The sequence below is a fragment of the Odocoileus virginianus genome, chromosome 13 (assembly GCF_023699985.2).
Source record: "Odocoileus virginianus isolate 20LAN1187 ecotype Illinois chromosome 13, Ovbor_1.2, whole genome shotgun sequence".
NCBI classification, from domain to species: domain Eukaryota; kingdom Metazoa; phylum Chordata; class Mammalia; order Artiodactyla; family Cervidae; genus Odocoileus; species Odocoileus virginianus.
Window position 1 is genome coordinate 53,944,399 of NC_069686.1, and position 14,016 is coordinate 53,958,414.

Consider the following 14,016-nt stretch of genomic DNA (forward strand, 5'->3'; position numbering starts at 1 on the left):
AGCTCCATGCTGTTTTCCAAATTGACTGCACCAATTTACATTCCCACCTACAGTGCATGGGAGTGCCCATTTCTCCACATCCTTGTCAAGATATGTCGTTTCTCATAATAGCTATTCTAACAGGTATGAGGCATTTTTCATTGTAGTTTTGGTTCACATTTCCCTGATGGTTAGTGATATTGAACATCTTTTCATGTATCTGTTGACTATTCATTTGCATCTTTAGAAAAATGTCTGCTCATTAAAAATCAGATTGGATTTTTTGCCATTGAGTTAGTATGAGTTTTATATTTTAAATATTAACCCATTATCAGGTATATGATTTGCAAATATATTCTCTCTATTCAGAAGGTTGTCTCTACCTTTTGTTGATGGTTAACTTTGCATCAGAGGACAAGATGGCAGGATGGCATCACTGATGCAATGAACCTGAACTTGGGTAAACTTCAGGAGATGGTAAGGAACAGGGAGGCCTGGCATGCGGCAGTCTATGAGACTGCAAAGAGTCAGGCATGATGGGGTAACCGAACAACAACTTTGCTATGCAGAAATTTTTGTTTGTTTGTTTAATGTAGTCCCACTTTGTTATTTTTGCATTTTTGGTCTTTGTTTTTGGAATCAGATTTAAAAATTCATCACAGAACACTCATGTCAAGGGGTTTGCCATCTATTTTACCTTTTAAGAATTTCATGAATTCAGGTCTTACATTCAAGTCTTTAATCTATTTAGAGTTAATTTGGGGATATGGTGTAAGATAGTGGTCTAGTTTCATTCTTTTGCATGTGACTGTCCAGTTTTGCCAACACCATTTATTGAAGAGACAATCCTTTTTAAATTGCGTATTCTTGACTCCTTTGTCACTAATTAACTGACCATATAATAAATATGGATTTATTTTGGATTCTTTGCTCTGTTCCATTGGTCTGAGTTTCTGTTTTCATGTCAACACCACATTGTTTTGATTACTCTAGCTTTAAAATATAGTTTGAAATTGAGGCGCATGATGCTTTGTTCGTCTTTCTCAAGATTGCTTTGGCTATTCACAGTCTTGTGTTTCCATGCAGCTATTAGAATCATTTGTTCTGTTTCTGTGAAATAATGTTGGAGTTTGATGGGTATTGCATTGAATCTATAGATTGCTTTGAGTAAAATGGACATTTTAACAATATTAACTATTCCAGTCCATGAGCATGAAATATCTTTTCATTTCTTTGTGTCTTCAATTTCTTTTATCAATGTCTTAGAGTTTTCTGAGTACAGGTTTTTCAACTTTTTGGAAAAAATTAATTTTAGGTATTTTATTCTTTTTGATGCAATTGTTAATGGGACTGTTTTCTTAATTTCTCCTAGTATATAGACATGCAACCAATTTCTGTATATTGATTTTATGCCTTGCCATTTCACTGAATTTGGTTATTAGTTCTAACAGTCTTTTGGAGAATAGTTTAGTCTATGGCCATACCACCCTGAACATGCCTGATCTCGTCTGATCTCGGAAGCTAAGCAGGGTCAGGCCTGGTTAGTACTTGGATGGCAGAAAGGTTTAGGGCTTTCTACATATAAAATAATTTAATCTGTGTATAGTGACAGTTTTACTATTTTCTTTCCAACTTGGATGCCTTTTATTTTTCTTGCATGATGTCTTTGGCAAGGATTTCCAATATTATGCTGAATAAAAGTGGGGAGAGTGGACGTTCTTGTCTTATTCTTCATCTTAGAGGAAACATTTCTAGCTTTTCACTGTTGAGTATGTTAGCTGTGTGCTTCTCATATATGACCTTTATTGTGGTGAAGTACATTCCCTCTGTGCCCACATTGTTGAAAGTTTAGTATAAATGGATATTGAATTTTGCCAGATGTGTTTTTATACATTTATTGAGATGATCAAATGACTTGTGTTCTTCATTTGGTTAATGTAGTATATTGTATTACTTTGCAGATGTTGATGTTGAACCATCCTTACATCCCTTGAGTAAATCCCACTTGATCATAGTATATGATTCTTTTAACATATTGTTGAATTTGATTTTCTAATATTTTGTTGAGGATTCTTGCATCTGTGTTCATCAGGGTTATTGGCCTGTAATTTTCATTTTTTGTGATGTTTTTGGTTTTTGTGTTTGTCTGGTTTTTGGTATCACAAAAATGCTAGCCTCATCAAATGAGTTTCAAAGAATTTCCTCCTGTTCAACCTTTGAAAGAGTTTTAGAAAGATAGGTATTAACTCTTCTTTAAATGTTTAATAAAATTGACTAGAAAAGCCATCTGGTCCCAACCTTCTGTTTGATCAGTAATCAAAAGCCTCCCACAATCTCTTTATGTGTTTTGGTCTGTTCAGATTTTCTGTTTCTTCCTAATTCAGTCTCTAAAGAATCTGAGATTCTAAGAATGTATTCATAACTACTGTGTAGCCCAGTGAGTTGGCAAGTAATTGTTTAGGGTAGTCTTTTAAGATCCTTGCTTCCCTGATAGCTCAGTTGGTAAAGAATCCATCTGCAATGCAGGAGACCCCAGTTTGATTCCTGGATCAGGAGGATCCCCTGGAGAAGAGATAGACTACCCACTCCAGTATTCTTGGTCTTCCTTTGTGGCTCAGCTCGTAAAGAATCTGCCTGCAATGCGGGAGACCTGGTTTGATCCCTGGGTTGGGAAGATCCCCTGGAGAAGGGAAAGGCTACCCACTCCAGTATTCTGACCTGGAGAATTCCATGGGACTGTATAGTCCATGGGGTCACAAAGAGTCGGACACAACTGAGTGACTTTCACTTACTTACTTAAGATCCTTTGTATTTCTGTAGTATCAGTTATAACATCTCCTCTTCAATTTCTAATTTTATTTATTTCAGGCCTCATTTTTTCTTGGTTAGTCTGGCTAAGGGTTCATCAATTTTATTTATCTTTTCAGAGAATCAGCTCTTAGTTTTACTGATCTTTTCTATTGTCCTTTTAGTCTCTATTTTATTTCTATCTGATTGTTACTACTTACTTTCTTTTGCTGACTTTGTACTTTGTTTCATCTTTGTTTCTTGCTTCTTTAGATGTAAAGTTAAATTGTTTTTTTGAAATTGTTCTTGTTTCTTGAAGTAGGCTGATATTTCTTAGAGCTTCCCTTTTAGAACCACTTTTGCTCCATAGGTTTTTGTATGTTGTATTTCATTTGTCTCAAAGTATGTTTTTATTTCTCTATTGATATTTTTCATTGACCGAGTGGTTGTTCAGTAGTCTGTTGTTAAATATTCACAAATTTGTGATTTTTACAGTTTTCTTCTAGTAATTGATTTCAAGTTTCATGCCACTGTGGTTGGAAGAAATGCTTGATATGATTTCAGTCTCCTTAAAATTAAAATTTGTTTTATGGTTGTCCTAGAGAATGTTCCATGTGCACTTGAAAAGAATATGTCCTGCAGCTTTTGGATGGAATATTTTGTGCATGCTAAGTTGCTCCAGTTGTGTCTGTTTGTGACCCTATGGGCTGTAGACCACCAGGTTCCTCTGTCCATGGGATCCTCCAGGCAGGAATACTGAAATGGGTTGCTGTGCCCTGCTCCAGGGGATCTTCCCAACCCAAGGATTGAACCTGAATCTTTTATGTCTCTTACACTGGCAGTAAGGTTCTTTACCACTAGTGCCACCTGGGAAGCCCCAGAATATTCTGTAGATGTCTATTAAGTAGATCTGATATAAGTTGTCACTAAGGCCAATGTTTTCTTATGAGTTTCTCTCTGAATGTCATCTTATTTGGAGTTCTCTGGGCTTCTGAGACCTGGATGTCTGTTTCCTTTCCCAGGTTAGGGAAATCTTCAGCCATTATTTCTTCAAATAAGTTCTGCCCCTTTCTTTATTTCTTCTCCTGAGACCATCACAACGTGAATGTTAGTCCTCTTGTTTTCTCACAGATCCCCTAAGATCTCTTTGCTTTAATTTTACTTATATTATTATTGTTGTTTTTGCTGCTTAGTTTAGATGTTTCCTAGTTTTGTCTTTTAGATCACTGATTCTTTCTACCACTTTATCTAGTCTACTAGTGAATTCTTTTAGTGCATTTTTTAGTTCAGTTATTGTGTTCTCAGCTGTGCATACTTTGTTATATTTTTTATCTCTTTGCTGAAGTTCTCACTGTGTTCATATATTCATCTGTGTTCAGTGAGCAGTTTTATGACTGTTACTTTTAAGTCTTTATCAGGTAGATTACTTATCCCCATTTCATTAAGGGCTCTTTCTGAAGGTTTGTCTTGTTCTTTCTTTTGGCACATATTTCTGTTTTGTCATTCTGCTTGATGCTCTGTTCCTATGTATTAGGTGAGCTGGTGACTGCTCTGTGTCTTGAAGTACTGGCTTTGTGTATGTGAGGAACTTTATAACTCAACCTTGCCCTGGTGGTTGGTTGTCTTTTGAACCTTTGTGATTGTCTTACAGCATGATTTATTCTTGACAGGTTCCTGTTGTTGAAGGTGTGTCAAGACTTTTCAGTATTCCAAGGGGAAGGATCTCACTTTGTACTTAGCTTTAGGCTATTTGAAAGTCAGATACTTGGGGAACAGTTTTTGAAGTATGCAAATACATAGTCCTGTGGACCATATTCATAAGCCCTCTGGCCTTCAGACCAGGAAATCTGGAGGTGACCCTTGGGTAGCATTTCCATAAGTCAGACCTCTAGACAAGTGTATAAGCTCCTTTCTGGGAAGTATCAGTGAACTCAGGGAGGTCAAGGGAGTATGCAAGAATGGTGTCTTACATTTCCCAAGAATGCCTCTGTACTCTCTAGATGTGTGCAGACCTGAAGCCTGTCCCTCAAGCTTAATCTTCAGGACAAGTAAATTGTCCTTTTCATAAGAAGACTGGAGGTGTGTTTCAGTCCACTATCTGTACAGTGCCCTGGATGTGGCATCCTGTCAAGAACTATTTTTCCAATTGTTATAATTCCATGGGGCCCAAGAATGCAAATCCCCTTGCCCACCAGGACCAGATGATCAGGGGGGCATTGTCTGTCTGGGTTGCTTGAGCTTGCTGGCTCTAGAAAGGCATCTGGAATGCATGGGGGTGGGACATGCTCCTTGGCTTCAGAATGACATCAGGGAAAATCCTTGTCTGTGTGCCCCTACCAACTTTAGCAAGGGAGTGGGAGAGTGTCATAATTTCACACTAGCTGGTACCAGCCAGGGAGTGAGGGGATGCCATACCCACTCATCCCTGCCTGCCTTATCAAGGCAGTGGGAGAGTCCCCATCTGCATACCTGCCTGTGCTAACAAGGGAGGAGAGTGCAAAATGGCATCTGCCAGCACTCCAGTCTCCAGGAGGAGCTCCCACTGTCCTGACCTCCCCCAGCAGATGCTTGAAGATTAGCATGTGAATCTACTTCACATTCCAGGCACTTTTCAAACTGCTGCTTTTGCAGTGGGTTAGGGCCAATGAGGCTTCCGTGGTGACTCATGGTAAAGAATCTGCCTTCAGTGTAGGAGACCTGGGTTTGATCCCAGGGTCAGGAAGATATCCTAGACAAAGGAATGGCCACCCACTCCAGTATTCTTGCCTGGAGAATTCCATTGACAGAGAAGCCTGGCAGGCTACATTCTATGGAGTTGGATACAACTGAGCGACTAACACTTTCACTTGTTTCTAGGGCAAATGAGACCTCACGCAAGCCTTTTAGAAGGAGAATCTCAAGTCACCTCAACTGTTGACTAAAAAAAATGCACATCCTAAAAGTTGGGAGTTATGTTTTAGTGGACAACACTGAGGACTTAAGGCTGAGACACAGCATCTCAGATAACTCTGAAAGACTGCTTCCAAGAGGCAAGGGAGGGAGCCAGGATATATAGGAATTTTTGCAACAAAGGCCAGGAAGTCAGAACCTCAAAAGAGTACTGTTAATTAAGGAAAACCAGATATTTCAAGTTAAGGAACTTGGGACTTTTCTATATATGTGAAGATGCAAAGTCTGGGCTCATTGAAATCATTCCTTTGATATGCGCCTCAGGTCAGTGTCCTGTGCTTCTTATCCTGGTCTTCTCAGGAAGTACCATCAGAGGTGGTAAGTAAGCAGCTGGCTGCTATATGTGGGACAGATCCTGCCTCCATCCTGAGTTCTCTCAGGGCTCACCATCAGGGCAGCTATAATGTGATGGCTTGAGGTCAGCAACGTACTTTGTTTACTTATGTGGCAGATGGCATTTTTAGTTCACACAGGCTTTTGGATTCCTTGAACATAAGCTCTGCTGGTTTCTAAGCCAGACATTTTTGAGGCTTGTATCTTTGTTGTAGGTTCCAGGGCTGGGCTGGCTGATGTGGGGAACAAACCCGTCATCCTGGGGAGAAGCTCTGTGTTTATGAGATTCCTCCCTGCTGTGGGACTCTGCATTAGGGATGGAAATTTTTGGTGAGCTTGCATCTCTGCATTTTCTACCAATCTCAATGTGGTCCTTTGATCATGTGTTCTGGAGGAGCAGTTCAGCTAGTTTTCAGTTCTTTTTTGAAGAATATTGTCCCATATATAGCTGTAGAGTTGGTGTGTCCCGGGGCAAGGTGAGTTCTTGGTCTTCCTGAGCCTCCACCTTGGAACATCTCTCCCTGCCCCATCCACCCCAACCCCTGCCTTGCACATGTATTTTTAATTACGGGAGGTGCTTTACTTTCTGAATTCAAATAAACCTGGGAATGTCTTTCTGTTGCTTTGTTACAAAGAATCTACTTTGTTGGGATTGTTTATGGATTAAGACTCAAAGGTTTCAATGGACATCTGGACTTGCCAGAAGCTATGCAGTTAGCCTTTTAAAAATCCTTGGTAGGAGACCCATTTGTCTGTTTGGGTGCATGTAGTCTTCCAGCCCCCACTCCAAACATACACACAGTTTTTTTTTCAGCCCTTTTGTGGGTGGAAGTGTGGATGATTTTCTGTAAACTCTACCTGGAATGTGAGGAAAGTTTTTGATGTGTAAAATCAAGTGTTTTTCTTTTTCTCTATTTTATGCTGAAATGTCTCTTTAATTATCCCTTTGATCATTGTTTACCTTACAAATCTTGCCAAATACTCAAAAGCTATAATTAATAGACACACCTACATTTTCTGACCTAATATCCATCATGCCTCTATTCATTTTCATCTTTATCCTTTATTTATCTAGATTGTTTGTCCTTCACAGGACTGTATAAGTATTTTTATTGCCACTTCTACTATAACATCTAATGTGGGTTTGTCATAAGGAAAATGAGTAGAATACAATGTTCATCATGTTAATAACTGTATTTGAATATAGTTTTTATGCTGAGTGACATGAGAAGTACCTTCTAGGCAAAGCAAGCCTGATGAAACTGGCATTTTTCATGGATAATGTTACGATGAACACTGACACCAAGGACAATGGGGATATGGTATATGTTTTTCTTCTAGCTTGCATGCACGTGTGCTAAGTTGCTTCAGAAATTTTTCTCCAAGGTCTCCCAGTGTCCAGTCTCTCAGGCACATTGGAGAGCTGTTGTTATACTGAGGAAGACTTTTGTCATCCCTTTCTTCTTGCCTGTGGCTTTGATACTCTGGAATACTGGAGCCTGTGCTGAGAACATGCAGTGTGTGCTTTATACTCAGGCTGGCACCATAGGCATGGTTGCCACGGCATTGTACTTGCAGTGACTGTAATGCCAGTGTGCACCACTGCCAGCCCCACTGTGATCATCCTCCATTGTTTCCTGGGAATTAGTCTTCAAACGTAAATGATTCCCAGGAGGATAATTCTATCTTATACTTACAGAATGATAGGGATTTATTATTAGTTAACAGATCTCTCCAATTCAGGAGCCAGAATTGATAAATGTATGAGGTGCTGCCTAAATTCTCTTGGGCAGGGGAAAACATTTTATTTAACAGAAAGCACATGGAAGCATCATCTTTTCTCCCCTCAATTCATTTAAGTTAGTGTCTATTTGCGTGTGTGTGTGTATCTGTGTGTATGTATACATAGGGGTGAAGTATAGGCAATACCCAATAAATATGCAAGTAACATAAACTGGATATTAGAAGTAAGCATGCCATGGAGAAAAATTAAGCCAAAAAGAAGGATGAAGAATTTATAGTCTTAGTTTTCCATTGTTTGTGGTTTAAGATGTCATTATAATATGGCTATTTTTATGGACAATTGGGTAAAACTACCTTAAATGGAAGTACTCTGTTATTTGAAATAGCATTTATAGTTTAAATCATAATCCAGATATACATAATTAATGGTTGAAAATCTATATTATTACTGTTAATCTCTAACTACCTATTCTAAAATCCAACTATAATTGAAGGAGCATTGACTTAAAAACCTTGAGGCTGAGTAAGAGAAGAGAAAATGCATATAACCTTCACCTTGTAAAGTGGTTTGTCTTTTGAGAAGAGGTTTGATCCTATGGAAATGGCTCTGTTCCACTGCTTATCTTGTCTTATATGCTTAAACTTTTTTATTTAATCCTTACTATACCTCTTCAATTATTTCTCTCTATGAAAAAAAGTAAGGTTTAGAGAGATTAAATGACTTGCCTGAGGGGACAGAGCTAGTAAGTACCAAAACCAGGGTTTGAACTTAAGTCTCTTTGATCCAAAGATTATATTTGTGATCACCTTTTAGAGTCCACCTCTGACTTGAGCTAAGCAGAATAAGCAGAACACAGATCTCTTGGTTTAAATGTAACTGTTTTCTAGAGCTTGAACACGGTTTGGCCCCTCCAGGGAGGGCTTCCCTGGTAGCTCAGATGGTAAAGAATCTGCCTGCAGTTCAGGAGACCCGGATTCGATCCCTGGGTCAGGAAGATCACCTGGAGAAGGGAATGGCTACCCACCCCAGTATTCTTGCCTGGAGAATTCTAAGGACAGAGGAGCCTAACGGGTTACAGTCCGTGGGGTCACAAAGAGTCTGACATGACTGAGTGCCTAATACTCACTTCTTGTCCAACTTCTTTTTAGACTATACACCTCAGGTTCTGTTTCCTGGCTCCACTGGCTTCCTTTCTGTTCCTAAATACCACACTTTGGGGGGTCTTTGCTTATGCTGTTTCCTTTGCCTGTGATGTTCTTCCCCCTCCTCCTTTCTCTATGTGCTTGCCTATTTCTCTGCCAAGCCCCAGACGCAGAAGTCATTTGCTCAGAATCCTCTTCCAGCCATGGTGTATAAAGGAGGTGCCCTCCCGACTTAAAGTCCTTCCTGTCATCTGTTATTTCCTTCCTGGCATGTAAGCAGCCTGAAATCGATCTGATCACCTCCTTGTTATGTATCTCTCTGCAGAATGTAAGCTCTCTGAGGGCAGGGATTTTCTCCCTTAGGCACTACTATGTCTATGATGTTAGAACAGCACATGACATATAATAAATGTGGAAAAAGTTTGAATGAAGACTGGATGGGTGACCTTGAAGTTTATATATTTGCCTCTACTTAGAAACACTGTCTTTAAAATTTTTTTCAAAGGGTGTATTTGAAAATATCTTTTAAGAATTTTGAGTGTTCCTATCATGTTTAAAACTTGATCAAGATATTTAATAACGTTACCACAAACCATTGCAACTTCCTGCAGTAACAGATTTCTGCTTTGCTTTTCATGTCAATGGTCTTGTTTAAATAACTCACCTGAAAATGCATATTAATAAGAATAAAACTCTTCGGCTAATTTTCTGCAATAGAATTATGGAAAGCTATTTGAATAGTTTTGCTAGATAAGGTCTTGGGATGCCCTCCAGTCTAACTGAAATATTGAAGAAAGGTGAAAAGGCTTCTCTCCAAGGCTACACAGGTCCAGAAACTTGAACAAAGCCCTTTCTGTCACATAAGGTCAACTGTTACTGGGTCTTCTACTCCCCCACCCCCACCCATTATAGTCAATAGTTTAATAGAAACAACTGATTTTATATAGTATTCCATCAAAATAAAAATGTTTTAAAAAGGTATCAGTATTAACCTGAGTTCCTAGTTTATCTTAAATCCATAAGATATAAAGTGGTAACTTTCATGGGTACCTTAACACTGAAATCACTGCATACTCTTCTGTCTAAGGCTGCTGTGATGTAGACACAGAGGCCTGTGGGCTCCTCAGAGAGAAAGGGAAAGAAGGTTCAGGATGAAATGAATTATACAAGTTTTTTTTTGTTGTTGTTGTTTTCTACACAGTTAACAATTAAAATGATTGTATGTGAACCTCATATTCAGGAATCACAAATTAAAAAAAAATTAGGTTCAATAACCTATAGATTCTATGAGCACTTCTCACGTAATTAAGGAATCCCTCACTTTTTGGAGATGTTTCTTGAAAACCTAATTTGATTTATACAAATTTATGAGTATTTCTAAACAAGATAAAGCTTGCCTTTATATCTTCTTAGAAGCTAAAGACTGGTTTTCTAAGGAAATAAATAAGATAAAATAAAAAGAAAAAAAGGAAAACCAAGAACAAATTGCCTTGTTCATATAAGGAAATGAAGGAAAAATAAACATGTGATTCATCAATATAAACAATATGCCCAGTGAAGGAGGGCAATGAATATGCAGTTTCTATGTAGCTCAAAAATAGTGTTTTTGCTAGAAAGTGATTTGTGTAAAATCAGTATAATCAAGACCTGCACTGTCTACTTTATTCCTCCTTTTCTAAGGTTGGCTCATTTCCCATCCTCTCCCAATCCCATACTTTTACATGGCTGCTGCTGCTGCTGAGTCACATCAGTCGTGTCCAACTCTGTGCGACCCCAAAGATGGCAGCCCACCAGGCTCCTCCATCCCTGGGATTCTCCAGGCAAGAACACTGGAGTGGGTTGCCATTTCCTTCCCCAGTGCGTGAAAGTGATGTCATTCAGTCGTGTCCGACTCTTCGCAACCCCATGGACTGCAGCCTACCAGGCTCCTCCATCCATGGGATTTTCCAAGCAAGAGTACTGGAGTGGGTTGCCAGTGCCTTCTCTGATACTTTTATATGGCAAAACATATGAAACATGGGATTCCTAGTGGGTGCAGTGGTAAAGAATATGCCTGCCAGTGCAGGAGATGGAAAAGATATGGATTCCATCGCTGGGTCAGGAAGATCCCTTGGAGTAGGAAATGGCAACCTGCTCCAACATTCCCCCCTGGAAAATACCATGGGCATGGGAGCTTGGTGGGTTATAGTTCATGGGGTCTTAGAGAGTCAGGCCCAACTGAGCGACTAAGCACACAGCACACATACACATAAAATACAGTGTAAACGACTATGAAATTTGGCTTTTCTCTGTGATTAAGAGGATTTTTATGCTGACTTGATAGAACTCCAGTTCTCCTCCATTTTTCATTCATGGAACCATCATAGGATGTGGGGAAAAATTTATTTGTCCCCAAATGACAATGCATATAAGTCATAGAAGCATCTATTCCTACAAATGAGAGGGACCAAGGGAACTATCTTGTCCAAAATCGTCCTGTAGAGATAAAGATGGTCTTAGAATCCAGATGCCTATGGTAATGAGGTTTTGTCTTTGCCTTTGTCTTTGGTGTCACGCAGCTTTATTTTTCTATGTGCAGGAATACATGGACTCCAACAAATACATTGAACATCTGTTAAATCAACTTGAGGAGCAACACAGAAGTCTCTGGAGGTGAGTTAAATCTACTTCTTAACTTAATAGCTGCATCTATAGCTTTAATCTTGATCACAGAAGCATGGAGTTGGCAAATGATCTCTTCTTCTACTTGGTTGCCAAAAGCACCTCTGGGGGCAAAAATCAGCAGAGGCTACCTAAAGAGTTGCATTCCTTTAATTAAAGTAAAACAGTGGTGTCAAAAGTTGTCCTTGAGTGAAGGACCTGCTCAGAGCTTGGAGGATGGTAGAAACCATAACACTTGCCAAGGTCAAGGAATGCATTTGCCCACAGCCATGCAGCAAACTTATATTGTAGAAACTAGAACCCAAATTCTCTGGCCTTTGCCTGCCTAGATATTATTTATGTTTTTATTTTATTTTTCATTTATTTTTATTAGTTGGAGGCTAATTACTTTACGATATTGTAGTGGTTTTTGCCACACATTGACATGAATCAGCCATGGATTTATGGGTGTTCCCCATCCTGACCCCCCCCTCCCACCTCCCTCCCCATCCCATCCCTCTGGGTCTTCCCAGTGCACCAGCCCTGAGCACTTGTCTCATGCATCCAACCTGGGATGGTGCTTCTATAATTGAAAGATTGAGAACACTTCTGCTTAAAATTTCTGCTTCTCTTTGTATTAAAAAATACATATTTCAAGAATGCTGTTGAATAGGTCTCCTATGTTTGGTTTGGTTTTTGTTTTATGTGATGGATTCTGATTCTAGGTGTGAAAACATCTGCAGGTAAATTAGAAAAAGAGGAGAGTATTATATAAGTATTCCCAAATAACTCATTCCCTGAGGCTTCTAGGGAATGGAGATTATTGTGAAAGGGTTATCTAGATCTTTAAAGTCCATGTGGCCGTGTTTTTGCCAGTGCTAGTATGGACTCTGAATTCCACTCACTAAATTCCTATAGCTCTTGTTATCTGGAATAAATATGCTAGTGCTCAATTACATGATGCCTTACACACATCAGAATTATTGAATATAATTAGCTTCCTCTCTAAGGGGTCAATAAGCCCCTAAAGTCCTTTATGTCTTATCTCCTCATGGCATGGAGGCCAGTTCCCCCTCTGTGAAGAAGTGAAGTGAAGTCGCTCAGTCGTGTCTGACTCTTTGCGACCCCATGGACTGTAGCTTACAAGGCTCCTCTGTCCATGGAACTTTCCAGGCAAGAGTACTGGAGTGGGTTGCCATTCCTTCTCCAGGGGATCTTCCCAACCCAGGGATTGAACCCAGGTCTCCCGCATTGCAGGCAGACACTTTACCATCTGAGCTACCAGGGAAGCCTCCCTCTGTACACAGAGATATTAAGAAGGTAAGTATGACCTAACCCTGTGGCTTTCTTGCCCAACCTCATCCAAATCCATTTTACTCACTTGTTCTGCTCTGGTGTTAGTTTTCCTGCTAGGAAACATGTTGTTCAGTCTCTAAGTCATGTCCGACTTGTTGTGAAACCAGAAAACATATCTGTGGTTATAGTAATAGACAATATTCTATTTTTCTACCTAGAAGAAAACTGCTAATAGGATACAACAGAACTGTATAATTTTTAAGTCCACTTGTCACTAAAAGACACATCAGTTAACTTTATATAACTTGATGCAATATTCGTTAGATTTGATTTTGACATCTATAACTTGGTGATACAGTTTTCTTTTGAGAACCAGTGTGTACCAATAGCAATGTGTTTATGGCTATATGCCTTTTAAATTATATTTTCCATAGATGTACTGCAAAGTATATTCAACTGAGTTGTAACATTGTCTTTAAACTATTTGTATAAAATAACCTCCCCCATCTTTCCAAAGAAAAATATATGAATGATGAATACCATCTGATGAAATAAATTATACTTTATTAATAATTTGGTCAGTGTGTTTTATATATAGTTTTGAAGAGGAATAATAGTTTCACACATTTTGGAATCAAAAAAACCTGCATGGAAAAGGATATTTTCCTGCTTTCTTAAGGTAGTTAACAAAAACCTTTGGTTTTCTCTGATATGATTAAATTAAAATCTCATTTCAGGCACAGCTATCACCTAACCTAAAGTAAGAGCTCAGAATTTTGTGGGCAATCACGTCCATTTTCCTTCAGAAATAGAATTATTTCTAGTAAAGAAGCAAAGGCTTATATATAGTGTCACAAGATCTAATAGCAAAGCTTTATTTGAATAATAATAAGGGCAGTAATGATATTTGAATAGTCAGAATAACAGTGAGGAAATGGAAATGGTAGTATTGAAATGAAAATGAAAACCAATAATAGTAGATTTACATACTATTTATTGAATCATGAAATTATACTTGATTATATTGTGCAAACAGATCCTGACTGACCTACAGTGATAGGCTTTCTGATGCTTATTACAATATCACAACTTCAACTATAGCCAAATAATAGTTTATGGTGACAGTGAGCAGTGGGGGACTTTTTT

The 14,016-nt window shown here is 38.8% G+C and overlaps 1 protein-coding gene across 8 annotated transcripts in view; it reads left to right on the forward strand.

Moving 5' to 3' along the window:
- NCKAP5 (NCK associated protein 5) overlaps nucleotides 1-14,016 on the forward strand; it is a 1,117,154-nt gene that overhangs the window by 412,319 nt on the left and 690,819 nt on the right. For all 8 annotated transcript variants that reach the window (XR_011491008.1, XM_070476293.1, XM_070476296.1 and 5 more), the window contains one exon: nucleotides 11,513-11,586. Coding sequence is in view for 7 of the 8 variants with exons in the window: in XM_070476293.1 (XP_070332394.1) it covers nucleotides 11,513-11,586 (74 nt within the window). In the remaining variant the exon portion in view is untranslated. The remainder of the gene's footprint in view (nucleotides 1-11,512; nucleotides 11,587-14,016) is intronic.